This window comes from Carassius carassius, chromosome 16 (assembly GCF_963082965.1).
Source record: "Carassius carassius chromosome 16, fCarCar2.1, whole genome shotgun sequence".
NCBI lineage: Eukaryota > Metazoa > Chordata > Actinopteri > Cypriniformes > Cyprinidae > Carassius > Carassius carassius.
In genome coordinates this window covers 22,295,188-22,318,702 of record NC_081770.1, presented here as the reverse complement: position 1 = coordinate 22,318,702, position 23,515 = coordinate 22,295,188, and the positions used below count along the sequence as shown (strand labels likewise).

Below are 23,515 nucleotides of genomic sequence, written 5' to 3'. Positions count from 1 at the left end.
TGTTTTGGCAGAAGCTTGTGAACATTTTCGTGGCTCTTTCAAGGACTTTAGCAGAATTAATGAAGTTTGTACGTTTATATATTAAAATATAAATCTTGAAATGTGTCAAGCTTCTCAAAACCTTCTTGAAAAAAAAAACACGAACTCATTTGAAGTTTTATTTAGAAAAAAAAAAGCTTTTCAACTTTTCGGTCAACTGAACCCCTAAACCAAATTTCCAAGTCAAATTAGTTACACGGAATAACTTTTCGACTTATTATTTTTATTTAACCAATCCTATTCGAGAATCATACTCACTCTCCAATCACAGGCATCGTAAGCGCAAAAGGCACGTGTTGCGAGGCAGAACTAACCATGACATCCAATAACGTTACTTTTCGTTGATGTTACGCAAAACGTCGCTGACCAATCGCAAACTGCGATCCAGTCCCGCAACATGCTCCCGCCAATTCTGAGCGGGGAACGCGAGGGAGTCTGACCGGGGAAGAGACGGGATCGACGGGACCGGGATTACACACGAAAAAACCACAACCTACAACTCCAAAACTAACAGAAACCCAGCGAGCTTGCCGTTGACACGTTAATGTCACACCTGGAATAGACGTGGAGTCGATGACTAGCCTTAAGGAGCTGCGAACGGAGTCAAAAACAGCGCTCCTCGTTTCCGTTTAACGTTTCCAGCGCGAGCGCGGATGGTGGTCGTGATGCTCGCGGCCGAAGAGCCTCTGGCCTCCACACCACGAAGAGGTCTGGTGCTTAATGTGAAATAAAACCGCTTTAATGCATGATTAAACTCGATGTATAGGGAATAATACAGTAAATAAAGCTCATATAAGTTAGGTGGCTAACAACAGAAAAGATCGGAAAAACTCCCTAGTTTACCGGATAGTACTTCTTAAATGGGTTTAGTATTTCGTAGAGATTATAAAAATGTAACTTCAATGGCTTTCAAAGCAGCATTTGGGGTTGTCGAGGGTTTTGGGATCACAAATAGCATGTTAGCAGGTGAGCTCAGATTTGTTGTTGACAATCTTGATTTCTACTCGCTCAAGAAGTGACTTTCATTACTTGTAATTTTGCTTTTTGTTCTGTATTCGAGTGGGTTTCTCGAAATAAGCCCCGTTTGTGTTGTTCTCAGCCCAGTCGAGGTCTTTGTTGCTCAGACTTATGCTAATTGATGAACTATGGCTCCTAGACACAGGTTCAGTGGCCACAGGCCTCTACAGACCATCATTCACCGAATGGCGGGAGATCAGAACTAAACATTATAACTTACATTCGGCCTCAAGTTTTTCTTTGGGAGTTTGTGCGCGCTCTGCGTTTCATGTTTAGTACTTTTTGACATTTAAATAGTTTAAAGTTACTACTTAACCTCGAAAATCAAATCTTTGGGCTCGATGTGACTGTCAACTAATAGTTAGCTTGCAGTGGTAGCAGTTCAGTTACGTTACCTTTGTTTTGATGAGACGTAACGTTACTATGACAACGAGTATTGTTTTGCATTACCTAGTGCCTTTCTATTTATTTTTTGTGTATTACCTGCATATGTGTTTCTGATAAAGGATTTGACCTTAAACTCTTCTTGTATTTAAGGCATGAACTGTGTGGGTAAAGCTAATGCCAGCAAGAAGCTTGTTCAAGGTACGTAACATAAATATTAACTTAATACGTAGTTAACACTTATGTAATAAACTATTATGAATTAATATTAATTAATTATAATTAAGTGTTAATATTTCTAGTCAATAATGTAAAACCATCCCCAACCAGAAACACATGATATTGGTATATGTGTACTCATACTTTGATGACCTAGTTTATTACATGGTTTCTTTTTTTGTGAGGTTATTATATATATATATATATATATATATATATATATATATATATAATTTTAACGTTAAATAGGGTAGGAAATGATTGTAATGAGATGTAAGCAAACTTTTTCGTGAGTCATCAATGAGCATTACTGCTGAAGAGAAGAATAAATACACTAAACCAATTTCCAAATATGTTTTACAAAGTTATTCTTATAGTGTCACTGTCTTTGGGCTTTATTAGCTTTTAAAACACTTAGTGACGGAAGGATTTTCACATTTATTTATAGTTTTATTTTCTCATGTTGATTATGTTTATATAACTGTACTGTTGGATGATGGGGATTAAACAGGTAGATTACATGTTCCCAGTTTATCAGTAATGTAAGATAAGAATACATTATAAAAACTTGATGTCTTAAAACCTAATCTAATGAGTAGTATTTAACAAATTCATTTAGTTATATATCTTAATTCAAAAACCCAATTGTTTTTCTGATTGTAAGACTGACAATCGATTCTTTTGTGTCTGATTGGCTGGAATACAGTACATGACTTTTGCCCAGATTTTTGCCCCAGTCTGGAGGAGTTGACAGATTTCACAAAATCTTTTTGGGTGTGTGTGTCCCCGAAATGATAAACTATGTGCACTCCAGTCTAGTGTATGAGCTTCATAAGTAAATTTTTTCATCCTTTAAGTCTAATAGCCCCTCTCCTTCAGCTATGTAATTAAACCTGCAGCCACTGAGTCTATACAGTCTTTTAAATTTGTACATATAATTAGTCTAAATAGATACTTATTCAGGTATTTAAAGGGCACTTTTACTTTCAGTGTGAACATGTTAATTGCACTTTACTAAAAAAAAACGCAGAGTATAGACCCTTTGCAAACACGTGACTACGACCACATGACGACGCCATGATGGACGGCAGAATCACCGGAAGCACAAGCTAAATAGTAGTGGACGAGCGGGAAGTTTCAATCAGTTTAAAATAAATAACACTAAACTTTATGGCTTCTTCTATTGAACAAGCTGTCGTGACGTTATAGGTCGAGGTAGGGCATCTGGTAGATGCTCACAAAGAATGGTATTTGGAGAAGTTGGAGATCGCAGGATTGGATACCGATCCTTACCTTTTTCCTCCGTTTTCACGGACCTCATTAAATCACAGAGTCTACCCGACTTCATTCCAAACACGCTCTGTACCACTATGTGGTAAACGGGGTATCCCCATACACTGGTGCTGATGTCAAAGCTTTTAAAAGTCTGGATGCTTACCAGTTCTTTGTAGCTGGCTGGGTTACAGGTACGCTACGCTCACGGCACAGGGAGGTACCTCATAATGGCAAAGGTAAGACGTCACTCTAGGGTTTATTTTGTATTAATATCTATTCTTTACTTAAGTAAAGATTTATATAACACGTAACCTGTTTTTAGAGGACCTGGTCGTTTGTGGCTACCCACTTAAGTTACCGTTGTTCACTGGGTGTGCCAATGCAACTTTCTAATGCAGTTATAAAAATACTTGTCCAAGTACCACCACAATAACAAATATTAAAATTACAGTAGCGTAGTAGGCCTAACTATTCAGCTAACGTTATTGCTCTGCACATTTAAAAAAAACTACGCAGTTTTATTCCTAATAAGAATATTTATTGTTGTCAGCCACTTTAACATTGTAAATGCACAGTTTGACCATTAACACTGCACTGTGCTTAGAAAGTAAAAAAATAAATAAAATAAAAACATTTTATTACACGAACAAACTCATTTGGCTTGCCGTCCGTCCTACAGCATAGCTCTTCTGCTGTCCATCATGGCGTTCACAATTCGCACAAGTAGAGGGTGGTGTCACGTGCAAAGGGTCTATTGTGCGCAAATATGCAAATTGGGATGCACTTTGAGATTCCATCCAGAAGGGATGTGTGATTTAATAGGGATGTTTTTTCTGTTAATGACCGAGAACCACTGCTCGTTATCCGAATATTAACCGTTAACTGAGAAAATTGGAATAAAAAATTTTAATTAAATAAAAATTGATTGAACAAGCATCTATGATGCATATAAAAAAATACAAACAAACATTTTATTTTAACATGCAAACAGCAGCATACAGAGCCACAACAAAATCTGCATTCACACATCCTCAAATGATCATGCACCAGCAGAGCTTCTGAGAACAGAGGACATCTGAATAAAATAAATAGGCCTACCCTACACTTCATACATTAGGGCTGCACAATTAATCAAATTTCTAATCGCGATTACAAATATGGATGACACAATTACGTAATCGTTCAAAGTCCACTTATGCTATTCTGCACCCTTAAGATTTTCAGTTTTTTCTTTCTACATGTTATCTTTTGGGTGTTTCTCATTATTTTAATTTGTAGTTTTAGTATAACATAATACCATTCATATTTTTACTTTTTTATAATTTAAAACAGGCCAATCGGATGTATAGTTGACATTTGAGGTTTAATACTATAGAAAAGCACTAAAGCGTTTTCAGCTTGTTTATTTTCATATAAAAATACTGCATGCAGTTGCATCGAACGATGGTATCGTAATTAATAATCGCAATTACAATTTCAAGGGAATAATTGACAACCATGATTTTTTTCATAATCGTGCAGCCCTAATATACATACATCTATATAAAATTAAATAATTCTCTTCTGTGTGCTTTGAAGAATGGTACTGGTCTTGTTCTTCCCATCAGACAAAAAATATATATAAAGCAAGCCTACCTCAGTGTTCAACCGGTCTAGTTTTTTAAGTAACATGTCGACATACTGTAAGGATAGACTAGAGGGCTGCATGTTAGATCCGCAGCAAAACATCCCGTAGGTTCGGGAATTTTCATCGTGGTTTAGCAGTGTTGAGCAATATAGCCAATCACAGACATATCTGATGATTTCATTAATGCAGAGTTGTAACCAGACACTGGGAACATTCACTAAAACAAAGAAAGTGTAGACCTAATGTAAATAAGAGATTCATTGAGCACAGGCTCAGATTAACTAATAGTGTTGCCTCCCTACAGCACGTTTACCTTTCAAAAGGCTCAACCCAGAACCCAAGGAATGCAATGAGCCCAAAAGAACCAAAGGTCCGGTTGCCCCCAAGTCTTCTGAACCCAGTGCATCAGATGGAGAAAATGAAATGGACAGCTCCTCCACCCCGCTGCATCATGGCCCAGCGCTGGTTAATGGCCGCGGACCACTTGATTGCTTCATGAGCAGACAGAAGCGTTCCCCGGTCCGCTCTGGCCCTGAAGCCACAATCGACCTCACTGAAGACTCAAATGATGCTGTCAGACAGCAGCCTGCTCCTCCAGTTGCTACCACCTGCCCCCTTAGTGAAGAAACAACAAAGAATGCCACAGAACCAACCGTGCCACTGAAAAACAACGAGATGGAGGACGAAGACGCCCTTCCACTGCTGGACATCACTCAGGATTCTGACACTGAGGAAGAGGAGCAGAAAGAGACTGAAGTCAGTCACGGGAATGAGTCTGTGCTGTCGACCGAGTCTACCAGCTCACTCTCAGCGGTAGAGAGCTCACCAGAGCCCAGCAAGAGTGCACCCACCACCCCTGCCTCTGTGAGACATGAATTAATGCTTTATCATTTTATCTCTTCTGTTGCTTAAAAGTTTGTCCTATTGATCAGTCTCTTTTCTTTTTGCCGACGTCATAGATTGATGCAGCTAGTAAAATGAAGAGAAGATCCCTTAAGGTAAAATCACGTATTTGATTCTATTTATCAACCAACATTTGTAGTGTAGTGTTAATCAGGTTTTGAGTCAGGTTTTTGTCACATGCGCCCAAAGCTGAAATATTAGTAGTTGGTGTGGGTTATTTCTCCTCCAAAAGTCTCAAACCAAGTTTTATCACAATGGGAATGTTTGCACTTTAAAGGGATAGTTCACCCAAAAATGAAAATTATGTAATTAATAACTCACCCTTATGTCGTTCCAAACCCGTGTGACCTCCGTTTATCTTCAGAACACAGTTTAAGATATTTTAGATTTAGTCCGAGAGCTCTCAGTCCCTCCATTGAAGCTGTGTGTACGGTATACTGTCCATGTCCAGAAAGGTAAGAAAAACATCATCAGAGTAGTCCATGTGACATCAGAGGGTCAGTTAGAATTGTTTGAAACATCGAAAATACATTTTGATCCAAAAATAGCAAAAACTACAACTTTATTCAGCATTGTCTTCTCTTCCGTGTCTGTTGTGAGAGAGAGTTCAAAACAAAGCCGTTTGTCATATCCGGTTCGTGAACGAATCATTCGATGTAACCGGATCTTCTTGAACTAGTTCACCAAATCGAACTGAATCGTTTGAAACTGTTCGGGTCTCCAATACGGATTAATCCACAAATGACTTAAGCTGTTAACTTTTTTTAATGTGGCTGACACTCCCTCTGAGTTCAAACAAACCAATATCCTGGAGTAATTCATTTACTCAAACAGTACACTGACTGAACTGCTGTGAAGAGAGAACTGAAGATGAACACCGAGCCGAGCCAGATAATGAACGAAAGATTGACTCGTTCACGAGTCAAGAACCGGTTGCATCGGTTTTCACCAGTTTTCACCAGTAGTTCTTCTGGACAGTTTGATTCAATAAACCGGTTGAAGAAAACGGTTCACCGGTTCTTTTGCGCTCGACGTAATGGCGTCATTTGCGATGATTGCCCTTGATTCAAGCCTTCGGTTTACCCGCACTCATAACACTAGCACAGAATCAGTTCAGAATCAATCACCAAAAGAATCAGTTCGGTTCAGACGCTCTGTGTGTTGGTCTGCTTCACGCTGAATCACACATGCGCAGTATCATCAGCTCCTCGGTTCTCGAATCGGACGCATCTGACAGAAACAGTTCTTGACTCGTGAACGATTCAATGTTTCATTCGTTATCTGGCTCGGCTCGGTGTTCATCTTCAGTTCTTTCTTCACAGCAGTTCAGTCAGTGTACTGTTTGAGTAAATGAATTACTCCGGGATATTGGTTTGTTTGAACTCCGAGGGAGTGTCAGCCACATTAAAAAAGGTTAACAGCTTAAGTCATTTGTGGATTAATGCGCATTGGAGATGCGAACAGTTTAAAATGATTCAGTTCGATTTGGTGAACTGGTTCAAAAAGATCCAGTGACATCAAATGATTCGTTCGCGAACCGGATATGACAAACTGCTTTGGTTTGGAAAGCGGAAGAGAAGACAATGCTGAATAAAGTCGCAGTTTTTGCTGATTTTGGACCAAAATGTATTTTCGATGCTTCAACAATTTTAACTGACTCTCTGATGTCACATGGACTACTTTGATTGTATTTCTTACCTTTCTGGACTTGGACAGTATACCGTACACACAGCTTCAATGGAGGGACTGAGAGCTCTCGGACTAAATCTAAAATATCTTAAACTGTGTGCTGAAGATAAACGGAGGTCTTACGGGTTTGGAACAACATGAGGGTGAGTTATTAATGACATAATTTAGATTTTTGGGTGAACCAACCCTTTAAGGGTTCAAGAAAGATTGATTGTTTCGTTTTAAAGTCTTGTCACTGTGGAATTCTGCACTTCATTTGAATAGCTCTTTGTCTTATTGTCCCTCAGAGTGTCCAAGAGCAGGAAGAGAAGCGGCAACGAAAGGAAGAGAAAGAGCGCCAGAAAGAGGAGGCCAAAGCTGCCAAGGAGAGGAAGAAAGAGGAGGCCCGCAAACTAAAGGAAGAGAAGGAGAAGGAGAAGAGGGAAAAGAAGGAGAAGGATGAAAAAGAGCGGCGGGAGAAAAAGGAGAGGGAGGAGAAAGAAAAGGCAGAGAAACTAAAAGCTAAAGAAGAGCAGCGGCAAATGAAAATCGAGTGAGTGTCAGTAGTTCTGGTGTTTGTCTTAATTTCATAAAGGATATGAGTTTTAAAATCTGGTGTAAATCCTATTAAGAGCCAAACTGGAAGAGAAGAGGAAGAAAGAGGAGGAAAAACGGTTGAAAGAAGAGAAGGAAGTGAGTGGTTTTATCTGCCTTTTTTCCCTGAGAGCTTCAAATCTGATTTGCAAACTGTTCAGGTCCTCATTGTGTTTGTGCATCTGTTCAGCGAATCAAAGCTGAGAAGGCTGAGATAACACGGTTTCTACAGAAGCCCAAGACCCAGTTGGCACCAAAGGTAAGATTCACATTATTCAGTGTGGAATAAAGACCAGAGGCCTGTTTCATAAAATAAGTTTACCAAACAAGCCAGGCTTATTTCAGTTAGTCTGACTTATTTAAAATCAAATCAACTGACAATAAGTCAGACTAACTGAAATAAGCCTAGCTTGTCAAACTTTTCCTTTCAAATCATTTACCGATGACATAAATTGAGAATTAGGCTTTGTTGGACAAACCGATGAGATAGATAAAAATCGAAATGATAGAAATCTTTCCCAGTGTGACGGCTGTCTTGCTTTTCTTCTCCAATCATGTTTTGTCACTATTGTTCTGTGTTTCAGACTCTGGCGTCTGCCTGTGGGAAGTTTGCTCCCTTTGAGATTAAAGCAAACATGTCTCTTGCTCCACTGACTCGAGTGCAATGTGAAGACGCTGTCCTAGAGGAACTGGACCATTATCTTGCCCAACCTGACAGCACTCTTAATGGACTGAAGGACTGGACTGGGCACAAACCTCGCAGTTCAGGTCCAACCAGGCCCAGTCACAGTGCAGTAAGGTAAAGCCACATTGAACCTGTTGCTAAGATATTGTGCAGGAAACACCAGCTGCAGTTTATATGAGAGGAAAAGGCTTATTCTTTGTTCGTTTTGTTTGTTCCCTGTTATTAGAGATTGCGTGGTCATAACTGACAGCCAAAAAGCAGATGACATCCCAGACCGTCACCGTTATGGGCGCATGAAACTCCTGCAGTTCCATGACAACTATCGTCCAGCTTACTGGGGGACCTGCTGCAAAAAGAGCACTCACATCTCTCCGCGCTGCCCACTTAGACAGGACAAGGTAAAAAACAGAGCCACCTTAAACTTTACTGTTGTTGTGGCACCAGTATTGTGCTTTTGATTACTGTCTAAATAGACTTGTGTTGTTCCTGTGCTTCTTGAAAGAGGTCATTTTTTTAAAATATCAAGGAAAATGTGATTTCTTATAAGATAATCCATGGATAAGGTCTGTGGCTTTGTTTACTTAGGAAAAGTTTGGAATGAGATCTGAACAGGAAAGTGGCCTGTCAGTTTTTTAGCATTCAAAGAAGTTCATTACTCACTGTCAAGGGCCCGAGAGTCCACTTAACTAACTGCCCGAAGCGTGAATCCTTATAAGAGAAAACAACTAGTGGTTCCTAACACAGTGTCTACACTGGATGTGAGTGGCGCGGTGCAACGTGACAAAATACTATAAAACCATAAAAAATTTATAATAGATATTCATTATATATAGAGCAGTCAATAGAACTCAGTATAATCAGTGATGCTGTCTACACTGGATGTGGCATGGCATGACACTACAAAACATTTTATCAGATGTAATATTTGTCTGTTAAAGATCTGGGAATCATCTGCTGTGTAGCTACTCCGAAAAAACGTCTCAGAAGCAGTTTTACATGCATTCTAATAAATGTCTATCTGACAGGAAACATCTTAGAGACGTACTGCAGATGAACAAGCACTCTTAAAAAGACATCTTGCATATGTAAATACAGACATTAGCTGTCTCTGAGATGTACATGTGTGATTAGGGTGAGTGCTTTACTGTCAGGTGCTGGAGCCACCTTCTGTAGAACTTAATTGCACTAGTGCTGGTGTCCTCAAATGGTTCTCTCTCCAAGTCAGAAAAGTCATAACAGTGTTAGAAGAATGTTCTCTGTGGTATATTTTCACTGCAAAACAATAAGAAATGCTGCAAATATCACCGCAAATTTTGAGAAAAGCCACAGCAAAATCAGTCATTTTAGGCCTCAAAAGTCAGTTCAGCGAAATCCTGGAGGGACTGCTTTACTGCAAAAAGACAGTCATTGTGACACTATAAAGTGATGAAACTATGGCCCCTTGTGATTTGTGATTTGACCAAATTTAAAAGCTGAGAGTCCGGAGACCTTGTTTCTTAGCAGAAGTAACCTGCTCTGTATTGTCTGTCGGCAAGTTTTCAGTTTCCTCTGCTCTGCGATGTATTTTGCGCAGCGTGAGATAGTGTTGTGGCGATGTACGATAATATTTTGTATCGATGATAGTCCGAGACATTGACGATAGCAGATGTCTCTGTCTATAGTCAAGACGATATTAGGCTCATTCTCCTATTAATGTATTAAATAATAATAATAATTTTTATTTGACGGCCTATTATAATTCGGCTATCAAACTGCCCAGCTATTTCACTTCAGCAACACACACACACGCGCGGATTAGAGGATTAGAGCCTGTAGCGGGTGTAGAAGTCACCATCCACAAACAGACGTACATCGTCTGCAGATATAAGATGTTTCATTGCACTTTAAAAAGTAATCTGAACGGCCTATATATGTGCACTATTTTAAACGAGCCCTCACTGAGTTTAATGCCACAGTTATGTTAGAATGCATCTCATTCTTGTTTCTGTTGCGGTGCGTCGAGCTCGTCATGAGGCGCGCGGTCAGGAGCACTGTATGACTGATACATCAGTTTAATTCAACTTTACTCCAAATATATCAACTTACCTATTTTGAATACTTTATATTTAACGTGTTCGTTTATGTCCAATATTAGTGTTAAACTGCTGGACTTTAAATTAAATCTACTATTGATTTTCACTGTTGACTGACTTTGCAGAACATCTAGTCTGATAACTTCCGCGCACAGATGCGGCAAATTTGTCACAGGACACGTGATATGACAGTTGCGTCCGACTATATATGAACTATCTGTTTTAAATACAGTATTTTTATATTTAACGTTAGTTTATCAGTATGTTTGCAAGTATATTTTTTTTATTATTGGTGATTCCACAAGCTCTCTCACGCACCTGCATGGTTAAAAACACCAAATAGTTATGCTATGACAAGAACAAAGAGTCTCTCTTGCTCCCCCCATGCATGATAATATTGTGTATCGTCGATCTCACGGGCTGACGATATGACGATTTGAAAAATGACCATATTGCCCAACACTAGCGTGAGAACGTGTATTGTATTGCCCAACACTAGCGTGAGAACGTGTATTGTAGGGTTGGGACGATAGTATTGTGTATCGACGATAGTCAGAGATATCGACATAAGCAGATTTCTCTGTCGATAATCAAGACTATATTAGGCTCATTTTCCTATAAATGTATTAGATTATAATAATAATAACTATTATTTTTATTAGGCTGCTTATTAAAATAAAACTGCCCAGCTATTTCATTTCAGCATCGCATTTCACACACACACACGCACACACAGTGCGTGCGAGCGCAGGAGGATTAGAGCCTGTAGTCACTGAAACTGTCCGCCTTGACTCTGATAACTCGTTAAATCCATGAAATGAAAGGGATAGAAAACGAGGAGTTGGTGTCCCACACATTTAATGGCTGCTACACGACAACACGCTCTTCTCTTACATTACAGATTAACTCTTTCTTGGCGTTACAAATAAAGTAAAGACAAAATATTAACAAGCCGGCAGAGCGAACTTATCATCCATAGTGGTTCTCACGTAGACCTTCTATTAGACTTATCACTTATAACACTCACTATGTGGTGATGACGTAGAAGGACTAGGTGAGAACCACTATGGATAAGTTTGCTCTGCAGCCTTGTTATTATTTTCATGCACACCGCACTATAATGTGATGCATGCAAAATACAGAGTTTTGGCCGTTACTAAGTCACCATCCACAAACAGACGTACATCGTCGGCAGATAGCTATAAGGTATTTCATTGCACTTTAAAAAGTAATCTGAACGGCCTATATATGTGCACTATTTTAAACGAGCCCTCACTGAGTTTAATGCCACAGTTATGTTAGAATGCATCTCATTCTTGTTTCTGTTGCGGTGCGTCGAGCTCGTCATGAGGTGCGCGGTCCGGAGCGCTGTGTGACTGATGCATCAGTTCAACTAAACTTACTCCAAATATATCAACTTACCTGTTTTAAATACTTTATTTAACGTGTTCGTTTATGCCCAATAGTAGTGTTAAACTGTTGGACTTTAAATGAAATCTAATATTGATTTTCACCGTTTACTGATTATGCAGAACATTTAGACTGATAACTTCCACACACAGATGCGGCAAATTGTCACAGGACGCACGAAATGACAGTTGTGTCTGACTATATATATGAACGTAGCTGTTTTAAATACAGTATTTTTATATTTAACATTAGTTTATCAGTATGTTTTAAAGTATATTTTTTCAATAATTGGTGATTCCATAGGCTCTCTCACGCACCTGCACGGTTTAAAACACGAGAACAAAGAGTCTCTCTCTTGCTCCATCCATGCACGATAAGATCGTGTATCGTCGATCTCATGGGCTGACGATATGACGATTTGAAAAATTACCATATCGCCCAACACTAGTCTATTGTGAGAGCTGCATTGTTTGTCGGGGATGACAACTGTAATTAAGGAAGGGCAGGTCTTTGCGAACAGTCAATTGTCTTTATCTCACTGTGACAAAATGTAACTATATTATTGCCCTAAACTTTAACGTTGTGTATATATATATAAGTATATTCATGTACATGTGATATACTCATGTTGGGAGAGACCACAATCACAGCTGCTTGATTGCATGAATAAGCAAAATTAAAATTACCCAGCTCTATCCTGCTAAATGCAACTGTAAGGCATGAAGGCATTAGCATTCTAAACATGAACATGGTGGTTTTCTCTTAAATTTATAATTATGACTTTATTTACCAGAGCTTCCATAGTAACCTGAAGTTTTTGTCTTGTCAGGAGTTGCTGGATTATGAGGTGGACAGTGATGAAGAGTGGGAGGAAGAGGAGCCAGGAGAGTCTCTGTCACACAGTGAGGGGGTGAGTCACATGACCTCACTGTTTCTGTAGTGACAGATTAGCCACTGTTGCCTGTATGTGAGAATATGATGTTGACTTCAACCGGGCTTTTCCGTCCAGGATGATGACGATGAAGGAGGAGATGATGATGATGACGATGATGGGTTCTTTGTGCCCCATGGTTATCTGTCTGAAGGGGAAGGAGCACTTGAGGAAGACGAGGTATTTTAAAGTCCTGCTTCTTCAGTCGCCCCAATCAGTCATGTCATAATGCTAATGGGCTGCTCTTGCAGGAGGGTGGAGATCCAGAGAAGCAGAAGGTGCGTCAGAGGATGAAGGCGCGTGAATGGGAGAATGAGCTGATGTCTAAAGGGAAGGTGAGGGTGTTGGAGTCGGTGGTCCGTGGCTGCCTGTGGGACGGGGAAGAGCCTGTGCTGGACCTCCTTCAACCGTACGCTATCTGCATGCTTGAGCCTTTACCCAGAGACGAGCCCTGCACCCCTGAACAGGACCTCTCACGCCAACAGAGGAATGAGAAACGTGAGTACAGCTAGTGAGCTTGTCTGTTATATGCTTGGTAGATTATAGACACGTTTAGAAGCTAAAGTGTTCTCATCTGTGTTGCTTTATGAAACTCTATTGTTAAAATTAGCCTTCTAAAAGAACATACAAGGATGGAATTTGCTTTGTGATGAAGTGCACTATATTATAGGCTGTTTTCAGCCTATTCACACACACCATGAGTGGTGCAACAAAGTTAGTGTGTATCAACAGCAAAAATTCACACCCAAAAATGGGCACACATTAATATTTTCATTGTCCACTTTGCACAAATTTGGAACTGTTTTCACTATATGCTTTAAATACAGTCACACCGCAAAACCTCTTACATGTTTTGTTGTGGTGATAATGAATTTTTCACTTCTCTTCAGTGCTGTCACAGCTGCTGCCATTGCTGCATGGGAATGTGAACAGCAGTAAGGTCATAATCAACGAGTTCCTGGAGTTCTGTCGCCAGCAAGCATCCTCACCCACAGGAAGTTTTACTGACAATGTCCCACCCAGGTAACCCAGCCTTACAGTGCCATTCCAAAGTTAGCCTCTGACTGATTCTCTTGACAAAAAGCCTGGATCCAACTTTATTTCATGCATTAACATTAGTCCCTCTCACATATACAGTCTTTGCTGGTTAATTACCGTTAAGCGATCATGTGTGAACTGGTCCTTTTCAAAAATATCGGTAAATTCATTGACAATTTACCAGTAAGAAAAGTAGACCATTACCGGTAATGTGCTCTGTGTGAACAAAATGAGATTACTGGTATGAGCACGCTGACATAAGGCGTCTACTGTGGGCCAATCATAACAATCTGACGCAGATGACACATTTACACCGCCCTGTGTAGTTTGTTCTGAAGTCGTCTAATACAGCAGTCAAGAGGTTAATTCCAGTTACGTCACGGTATTTTGAAACTGATGTGTGAATGAGGCTTTACTGGTAAAGAGATGTAATGACATTCCCTGTGTGAACAGCTCATTTTTCTATTTACTGGTGATTCGTCCAGAAAATTTACAGCAATTTACTGGTATTACTGTGTGAAAGGGGCTCTTAACAAACAATGAGCAATACATTTGTTACTGTATTTATTAATCTTTATCATTAAAAATACAATCAAGTTCAATTTAATAACATGATTAACATTGATTTAAAATAATGTATTAGTAAGTGTTGGAATCAACATTAACTAAGATTAATAAATGCTTTGGAACTGTTTTTCATTATTAGTTTAACAAATGTAGTTAACTGTTGTTAACACATGGAACCGCATTGTAAAGGCTGGGACACACCAAGCTGACTTCAAAGAACTAGCAGCGATGAAAGCCTTCAGTGTTGTCACCTCGCGTCAGCAGCATCTGGACAAAAAGCTGCACTTGAACACACTGCAGGCGACTACAAACGAACATGTGCGTTCTGCGCCTGTGTGAGAGGAGTTAGCCGTCTATATCAGCAGCTATCAATAATGTAAATTTATTAGGGCTGCACCATAAATCGAAATGAAATCGCAATCACGATAAGGCAGAAGCTGCAATTTCCATGCGTATCTTTCAGTGAAGCACAGTTCTGTGATAAGCAGTAAATCTCCATCCAAAGGCCAGAAGGCGCTCTTGTGCTAAAACTCCAAATACACCCCGAAGAAACCCATGAAATACCCATCACTGCAGCTGAATAAACCGAAGATTTAACTGCTTTCATAGATTCTACATAGCTAATAAACACAGGGCTATGACAATATATGATTTATCAGTGTTCATATTATAATTATTCGTCATTCAAAAGGAGAAACTGAAACAAGGATATACGCATATAAGAAACGTAAACAAAGCAGAGCTTGCTTACCATGTTGAATATCAGTTATGTTGCTGTCGACAAGAGTCGTGGGTTGAAGGTCCAAATTGCGGTATCCGTGCAGATTCACAGGGCTAAGAATAAGGGTCTTATCTAGTAAAAACATCGGTCATTTTCTAAAAAAAAAAAAAATAATTATATACTCTTAACCACAAAAGCTCATCTATTTGGACCTTCAACCCCTTGGCCATCACTAATTATCAGGAAATGTTTATTCTGGAAGTGAACTGATCCTTTAAGCTTCTGACACTTTCAGCCTTTATTTAAAGACAAGTTGGAAAGTTTGAGTAGTTTGCAAGAGTGTGATTGTAAACAGTGAGCCTGTAAAAGTGGACTAGTGAGTAGATAAGTTTTCCTGTTTTGTGTGATGACATTTAATGTCCCCGATAGTAGAGTTGTTCCGATTCTGATACTAGTATCGGAAATATCACCAATACCACAACAAATTCTGGCATCGGCGAGATCATGAACCCATATACCGATCCGATACAATTTTCTTAAACAAGACCTAGTTATGACCACTAGCTTTGCCTAACCGCTGCACAGTTCTTCGCTGCTCAGAATGCATTGTAAACACAGGAAGTTGTGCTGTGTTGCCACAATCAACCCCTGTTTTCGAGCAGCGAAGAAGAAATGAAAACGCGTTAGCAGTATGTCCGCTGTTTAGCAGTATACCAGCGGTATACCATATTATGATACCAGCTTCTCTGTAGTACCGGTAGTAAGTTACCAACTCCCGAGTGTATTCGGTACCCACAGCTGCGTTCAGTCACTTCCGTGTTAGTCTAAGCGCAGGGCTCCAGACTGTACCCGAATATATACTAGTGTCTGTGAATATTAAACTGCAAAATACTATTTAAATATTCATCCTGCAAATTCTACATCTCTGTGGGTGACGGGCGCAGATGCGCGAGAGCTCGTTGTTTTGTAGTCTCTGCCGTGTGTCACTATACGAGGACACAAACGCATAAAACATCACTTCATGAGAATTTACCGTTTCATTTGAGAAAACTGTCATATCATAAACACAGACACTCAAAGATCTTCATGGAAACCCATCAAAATAAATGTTCGGTTTAACGTGAGTAAATTGACAATATATTAAGCTACTGTTTAGGGCTGAAACGATTAGTCGACATTATCAACAATGTCGACAATAAAAAATTGTCGACAAATATTTTAGCTGTCGAGTATTCGTTTGATTTAATTTGACCTAATTTAGAGCCTGCAATAATGCGGTTTGGCGCTGTAGTGCAAGACCGTAATTCTGCCCTCTTGATCCAATTCAAGAGAAGAAGAGATACAGCGCTCGCTCAGCGCTGATTCAGAGAAACGCATCCAAGCCGAACCAAATGAAAGTATATGACGCGCGCTTTCCTCTCAATAACGAAATAAACAACAACAAAATCACAGCAGTGTGAAAGCAGAAATTAAAAATGCATCTTATTACACCGATGTGGATGTTTGCACGAGCTCGGTAAAGCATTCAAGTCATGTCTATAGTATCAAGCAGCTTTACGGTATTAAACATTATTATTAAATATTTGATTAAAGTGATAGTTTGGTTTGCAGAGATCAAAGCTTAATCTAGCTCAGGACTGTTTTGATTATCATAATCCAGTAAGGTATTTTAAGAGAAATTACCTGTCAAAAGTTTTAAGATTTGTAATGTTTTTTTTAAACAAGTCTGCATTTATTTGATCCAAAATACAGCTCAAACAGTAATATTGTACAATATTTTTAAGATTTTAAATAACTTTCTATTTGAATATATTTTAAAATGTAATTTATTCTTGTGATCAAAGCTGTATTTTCTCCAGTCTTCAGGCCATCCTTAAAAATATTCTTGTTTGCCGTAACCCGACGACCCTGTCAATTTAGCACCGACTCAATTTTTTTTTTTTTTTGCTTTTAGTCCGACCGACTTGCCGATTGTAAATTTGCGTTAAGACCGACCAATTATTTTTTTACTCTTCGAAAAACTAATACAAACGCAATAAAATACTATTAATTATATTTAAGTATTGTAAATATATAAATTGCCTTGGCCTACATACAAATTAAGGCTATCTTCTTTAATAAAAAACAAAACCCTTGACGTCATCTGTGTTTACACGGATGTCACACTGTGGCCTGTGCGTTCGCTTCGTCTCATACTCTCACTCACTGTCAGAGTCAACGGTTTGCGCTTGGTAATGATGGCTGCGGCTGCAGTAAACTAAATGTTCGTGGTCACTGTTCAAAGTCATATGGGTTCGGGCACCATAATACATCTAAAAAAATTCATTAAAACAGCTCGAAACCGCTTTAACTTGGCACAAAGTTCTGGAAAAACTGTGCCCAGATCTTTTCCCATCCCTTCTCTAGTCTAAAACCGTGACCGTGTCGACTGTCACTTTATGTTCGAAAATCTATTGGACGAATCAAGCACGAATCAACCAACACAAGTTTCGAAAACGAAAATAAGAAAATGATTTTAACGACCTTTTCTCGGAGCGCGTCCAGGTTTTTTTTTTTTTTTTTTTTGAACAGGCGTCACAAAGCAACTGCAGCTTCGGACAAACACGCATAGCAAATAATACTTGCTGCACAATGTTTCTCTTTTTACAACAGAAATTTGAATTCAGCTGGTATTCAGTCTCATACAGTTTCGGGCTTGAATCGCCTAGGGCTGTCAAAATAGCTGAAAAAACTAAATTCGAATTTTTTACTTAAATATGATAAATTCGAATTTTAAATGCATAATTTCAGTTAGGGTGAAGAAAAGCTTTTTGCTTCTCTTCTGAGGCTCAAGATAGCGCATCGAGCAAAATATTACTGCATGTTTATTCAAAGCATTAGAATACATGACTGTGAAAAAAACATAATATTTAAAATAATGTTTATGAACCAATTATTATTAAGTTGCTTGAACTATAAACAAAATAGCATCATGTATGCATGCATTGTTAAATAAATAAAAAGGCGGAAAACCAGTCACACAGAGGTCCGTGTATATTTTGGTCATTTGATTTTCTATTTAAAAATAAATAAAGATAAATGAGAAACGTTTTTTTTTTTTTTTTTTTTTCGTTTTGTTTAAGAAACGCAAAACGAAAATGTAGCTGGATTTTCCGTATTTTTGTTTGTGGTCAAAAAATGAGATTATGCTTTAATATTTGTTTGAATGTGTGGGCGGCGCTGAAACGCCCCTTTCATCCCTTCTGTACTGCACCGACAACTGCAAGCTCAGTTCATTTTCACCAGGAGAGAAGCGGCAGACAGCAGAGTTTATTAATCCTGCGGATTCTTTGCTAGTGGTGCTTGCAAGATAAAATTATAATAATTAATTAATTAAATTAATAATAAAATAAAAAATAATATTATATTTTCCAGCTGCTGCATGTTATTGACAAAGCAGACTTGACAACTTTATTCATAAAACGCCATTTGAATTTTACTTTAGCCTGTGATCTACAACAACATGGAATAAAATATAGGCCTACTACTAATTTTTTGCCTGCTTATTTTATTCTAGGCCATTCATAAAAAAAATAAAATGGGAAAAACTCAACCCCACATTTATAATAAAATTTATATTAAAATAAGTTAAGTTTTCACCATAATTATTCTACTTTGAATGTTTTAATTATAGGCTATAGGCTACTTAGAATTATGAACTGAATTCACGAATTCTGTAGATGACAGTATGAATATAGTGATGGTGTGACATCATTACAGATAATGAGTTCAGACGGAAACACTGCACCTCTCGTTGGTTTCATTTGAATTACATAGGCCTAAATATAAAATTATTATTATTATTTTTCTATTTAAATTGATTATTTTAAAAGTAGACATGTCCAGCTAGACATGGTTCGTCTGATGCATGAGCCTGGTTCATTTCTGACGTTTCAGAAAGAAGTTAATGTAGACCGAGATAGCAGAAAGCACATCCTGTTGAGTTTTGTAAGGTTTTCATGTTATTTAGTGTGTCTCACGATCCAAACTGACGGAGCTGAAGCTCTTTCCCCTGTTATAGGAAAGGAAGGTGTGGACCGGGATCCGCCGATCGGAGAAGTGCAGCAGACTACTCTACAAGATAAAGCTTCAGTTGCTGTTGTTTGTAATAGCAAATGAAAACATGTTAGGCTACCTGTGAGGTTTTTCTTAAATAGGCATAGAATAAAATTAGTAGGCTAAAAATCTGCATATTTCATGCCATAGATCATAGGCCTACAGTAAAATTCAAATGTCATTGAAAAAATTAATTTGTTTGTTCAAAGATAGATAAATAAATAAATAAATATATTTGCCACTAGCAAAGAATCCGCAGGATTAATAAACTGTGTCTGCCGCTTCTCTCCTGAAAATGAACTGAGCTTGCGGTTGCCGCATGTCGGTGCAGTACAGAAGGATGAAAGGGGCGTTTCAGCGCCGCCCACACATTCAAACAAATATTAAAGCATAATCTCATTTTTTACCCACAAACAAAAATACGAAAAATCCAGCTAAATTTTAGTTTTCCGTTTCTTAAACAAAACGAAAATCAAACCGTTTCTCATTTATTTTTATTTATTTATAAATAGAAAATCAAATGACCAAAATATACACGGACCCACAGGATACATTTTTTCGTTTAAAAACATGAGATGCGCGAAATATGCGTTCTGTGTGAATGGCTTGGTTTCAGTTTTGATGTAAATAAGATCTTCTCCACATTGATTTTTTTTTTTAAGTGGCTTCAACTGGATAGGCTAACATAACCTTATAATGCAATGACACATATATTGTCATCGCATCTCGTGCGCAGACAAGATGAGAAAGCAGATACTGCGTGTCGAGCTCGTCTGCCTTTAAAAGTTGTGTAGACACAGCTGTGCGCGGCGAGATGGAATGGAACACGGACCGGGGCTCATAAGGCAGCTTTCTTAATGCACACCTAAAATTCATATGCGCATTCGAATGTGGATTTTTATTTTAAATTCAACGAATATTCAAAAAAATATTTTTTTTGATAGCCTAAGAAAATCGCCTATGCGATTTTTTTATTTATTTATTTTTTTTTTTTTGTTGTTGAAATTTAATCCTAAACACAGCCATGTTGAAGCCTGCAGTAAATGTTTTGCATTATGGCAGTCCACTCTGCTTATTGTTTTTCGAAAATGTTGCACTCCTATTTGTCATTTTGCACGTAACTTCACGCCAATAAATCATCAGAAATATTGGTCTTTGCCAATATATTGAATCTTTACATTCCTCCTGCCTGTTGTCCGTGGATTTATCTATATTTGGTGTTATTTGCCGTATAAAACTTTAGACATGCAAAATTGATTTTACAATCGATTCAATAAACACTCGTCACTCAAATCAAACAGGATTTTTTTCACAGAAGTGACAACCCAAGAAAGCAAAGTAAACGTTCTCTCATTTGTAGATCGCATTGATACGTAGCGGTGGATGCAAGTAAAACAGTACCCCATTTTTTTCTCACCTGAAATTCATGCAATAAACATGTTTTTGACAAATATTTAAATTTGTTTGTGGTCTATATAGCCTGCATCAAAATAAGGTTTGCTATGATGCGCCCGAAGGCACGGTTTGAAGACCCAGTCAGTGACGTCACGATATGCTAATTTGTTTAAATTCATACCGACGTCATCACCATCACAAAAATGTACTTTTTTTTTTTTACATTGAAACTTGGAAAAAAAAATATAGACCGACCTACTGATCCTTTTTTTTTTTAAAAATTACTGTTACTGCAAACCAAAATATTTTTAAGGATGGCCTCAGTGTCACATGATCTTCAGAAATCATTCTAATATACTGATTTGCTGCTCAAGAAACATTTATTATTATTGTTATTATTATCAATATTTAAAACAGTTGAGTAATTTTTTTTTTCAGGATTCTTTGAATCTAAAGATCCAGAGATCAGAATTTATCTGAAATAAAAAGCTTTTGTAACATTATACGCAAAACCATTCAAAAGCTTGGAGTCAATATCATTTTTATTTTTTTTATTGGGGTGTGGGGGGTTGTTGGGGTTATTGTAGAAATTACTACTTCTATTTAGCAAGGATGCTTTAAATAGATATTTATAATGTTATAATGATTAGTCGACTAATCGTTCTAATCGTTAGATTATTCGACTATCAAAATAATCGCTTGTTGCAGCCCTACTACTGTTGTAGCCTACAGTAGATTTAGCTATGTCTCTATGTAGTAATAATAATATGTCTCTATTAATAATAATAATTATGCCTAGACGGTTGCTTGTTTTTTACTTGTTTTGTTGTAAAGAGATTATCTGATTAATATATCATTTTTTATATTCCTAGACTTTTGAACTGGGGTTCAGTTTTCATCGTTCCTGCAACACACTATTGATAAATTCCTTTGGAAATATGTGGTTATTTTGGTGCATATTTCTGTGTAAATCAATGACTTGTTTGCCTAATGCCTGGAAAACATGTCATTGGCTTCGTTTTTTTTATTTTATTTTTATTTTTTTTGCAGAATGTCAGAATATGACAAAGCAACAAAAAGCACATTTCTAAGCATGTTTTCTTGGTTTGCCAAAAGGATCCACATCAGGCGTATCATAAAGGAGCATGCTGTGTACGAAAAGCGCTCCACTTACAGAAGATGCTGCTGGTACGTGCATCCAGAAGTTCTGGCCCGTCATTCTCAGGAGGCCTTGCCCGTTCCCTGCCAGTGGACCTACCTCACCTCCGGCGCTCAGATCACCCGCGACGAGCACGCCAGCTCACAGGGCAACTCGCCCACCGCGTCCAGCTCCACCACTCCCTCCAACAAGAGGAAGAGCGCCAGCAGCCACTCCATCACGAAGTACATGAAGAAATGTGGCAACTCCGAACAGGTGCAGTGTCAAAAACCTGTTTTTTTTTTTTCCTCTGTTTACTTGTCTTCTGCTAACTTTTGTTTTTTTTTTACACCACAAATTCAGACTGAGGCCATGGAGACCGATGGCTTCCAAGCAGACACTGAAGATGATGAAGACGATGATTGTATCATCATCGGGGAACAATCTGGTTGGTATATGCTGCTAATAAAGCTCGACAACAAACAAATCTGCCAGAATAAGCTTGATAAAGGTGTTTTTTTCTCTTAGGATCCTCTGAACAGGATGCCAACACATCCTTGCATCAAACCGAGAGAGAAACAGAGCCCATGGACACGAATGCATCCGAAACTGCTGCTCTTGCCCTACCCTGCCTCACCCCTGCCACCGCCTGAGATCTGACCCCTTCCCGTTGGGCACGTGAACCGTGAACCAGATGCTCACAATCTGATCTACAGTTTGAGGGATCACACCGTATTAAAGGTCCCCTGAATGAATCATTTGTCTCCTGTTCTCTAAGTGGGGGACTGTTAGAGGTGTACCATTCTTCATAGGTGAGGTCCCAGTTTTTGAAAGCTCTGCTGGTACATTCTTCAAGACTGACACCATTTAGGAGGTTGATGCTCTCTGCTGGGCTCAGTGCTCGGCACCTTGTTTTAAATCCTTTATTATAATTTTTTTTCCCATTCAGAATACTTGAACTGGTGTATTTCTTTCAAAAATAATGACAATTGAAATATATTGCACTTTTATATACCATTTCTGTTTCTTTCTTTCTTCTACCCGCATCGTAACTTGTTTTGCCCACCAGATGTCTTTCCCTTGTATTCTTTTCCAAGAGGCTTTGTATAAAAACAGCATTGCATTGACCAGGCTGCCATGTGCGGTGTAAATACTATTTTTGTTTTTGTTTTTAAAATGGTGAAGGAAACAGAAATAGTAGGTGGCCGTCCAATATGGGGAAAAAAACAGCAGCATTGGCGTTTCTTTTTGCGACGTGTTTTCTTAGTCATGAATAAACTGCACCGTAGTTTGCAGTTGTAATGGGTTTCTTACAAAGCTTGTTTAAATAAAGCATTATTTAAAAATGAACAACTTTTAATGTTAACGAACATTTTCCTTCCAAGTGATCACATGACATTTGGTTTCTTGCACATACACACATCTCATCTGACAGTGCATTTTATTTCATACATCACATGCAACAGAACGTTTTATACTTTACAAAAATAGTGTAAAATAACAGCACTGATCATTTTTTAAATGGCATGATTTAATAAAGAAACAAGCATGTGACCATGATCTTCTGCAACAGAATCAAACTAATACCCAAAGTAATCACCTTGTTTTTAACGTAAAATTGGGTGCATTTTTAACTTGTGCAAGGTTTCTGGTTTCAGCCACTTAAAAAAAAAAAATTGCAAATGAGTATTTGTTATAATATTGTTACATTTATTATCGTAAATTTAAATACTGGTT

The 23,515-nt window shown here is 38.3% G+C and overlaps 1 protein-coding gene across 1 annotated transcript; it reads left to right on the top strand.

Moving 5' to 3' along the window:
* Positions 1 to 401: 401 nt before the first annotated feature.
* Positions 402 to 23,131, top strand: LOC132159932 (chromatin assembly factor 1 subunit A-like). Its single transcript, XM_059569604.1, has 16 exons — positions 402 to 747; positions 1,594 to 1,641; positions 4,866 to 5,425; positions 5,521 to 5,559; positions 7,441 to 7,685; positions 7,765 to 7,825; positions 7,917 to 7,985; positions 8,311 to 8,525; positions 8,638 to 8,809; positions 12,723 to 12,803; positions 12,903 to 13,004; positions 13,076 to 13,322; positions 13,715 to 13,847; positions 21,757 to 22,054; positions 22,142 to 22,226; positions 22,307 to 23,131. The coding sequence occupies exons 1-16, from the start codon at positions 693 to 695 to the stop codon at positions 22,429 to 22,431; spliced, it is 2,535 nt and encodes an 844-aa protein (XP_059425587.1). The 5' UTR covers positions 402 to 692; the 3' UTR covers positions 22,432 to 23,131.
* The last annotated feature ends 384 nt before the right edge of the window (positions 23,132 to 23,515 follow it).

Bases quoted from the DNA above. Each gene is read 5' to 3' on its own strand.
- LOC132159932 (XM_059569604.1), top strand. From the start codon at position 693: ATGGTGGTCGTGATGCTCGCGGCCGAAGAGCCTCTGGCCTCCACACCA. The intron at 22,055-22,141 runs GTGCAGTGTCAA...CCACAAATTCAG, and splicing joins AATGTGGCAACTCCGAACAG to ACTGAGGCCATGGAGACCGA. The intron at 22,227-22,306 runs GTTGGTATATGC...TTTTTCTCTTAG, and splicing joins CATCATCGGGGAACAATCTG to GATCCTCTGAACAGGATGCC.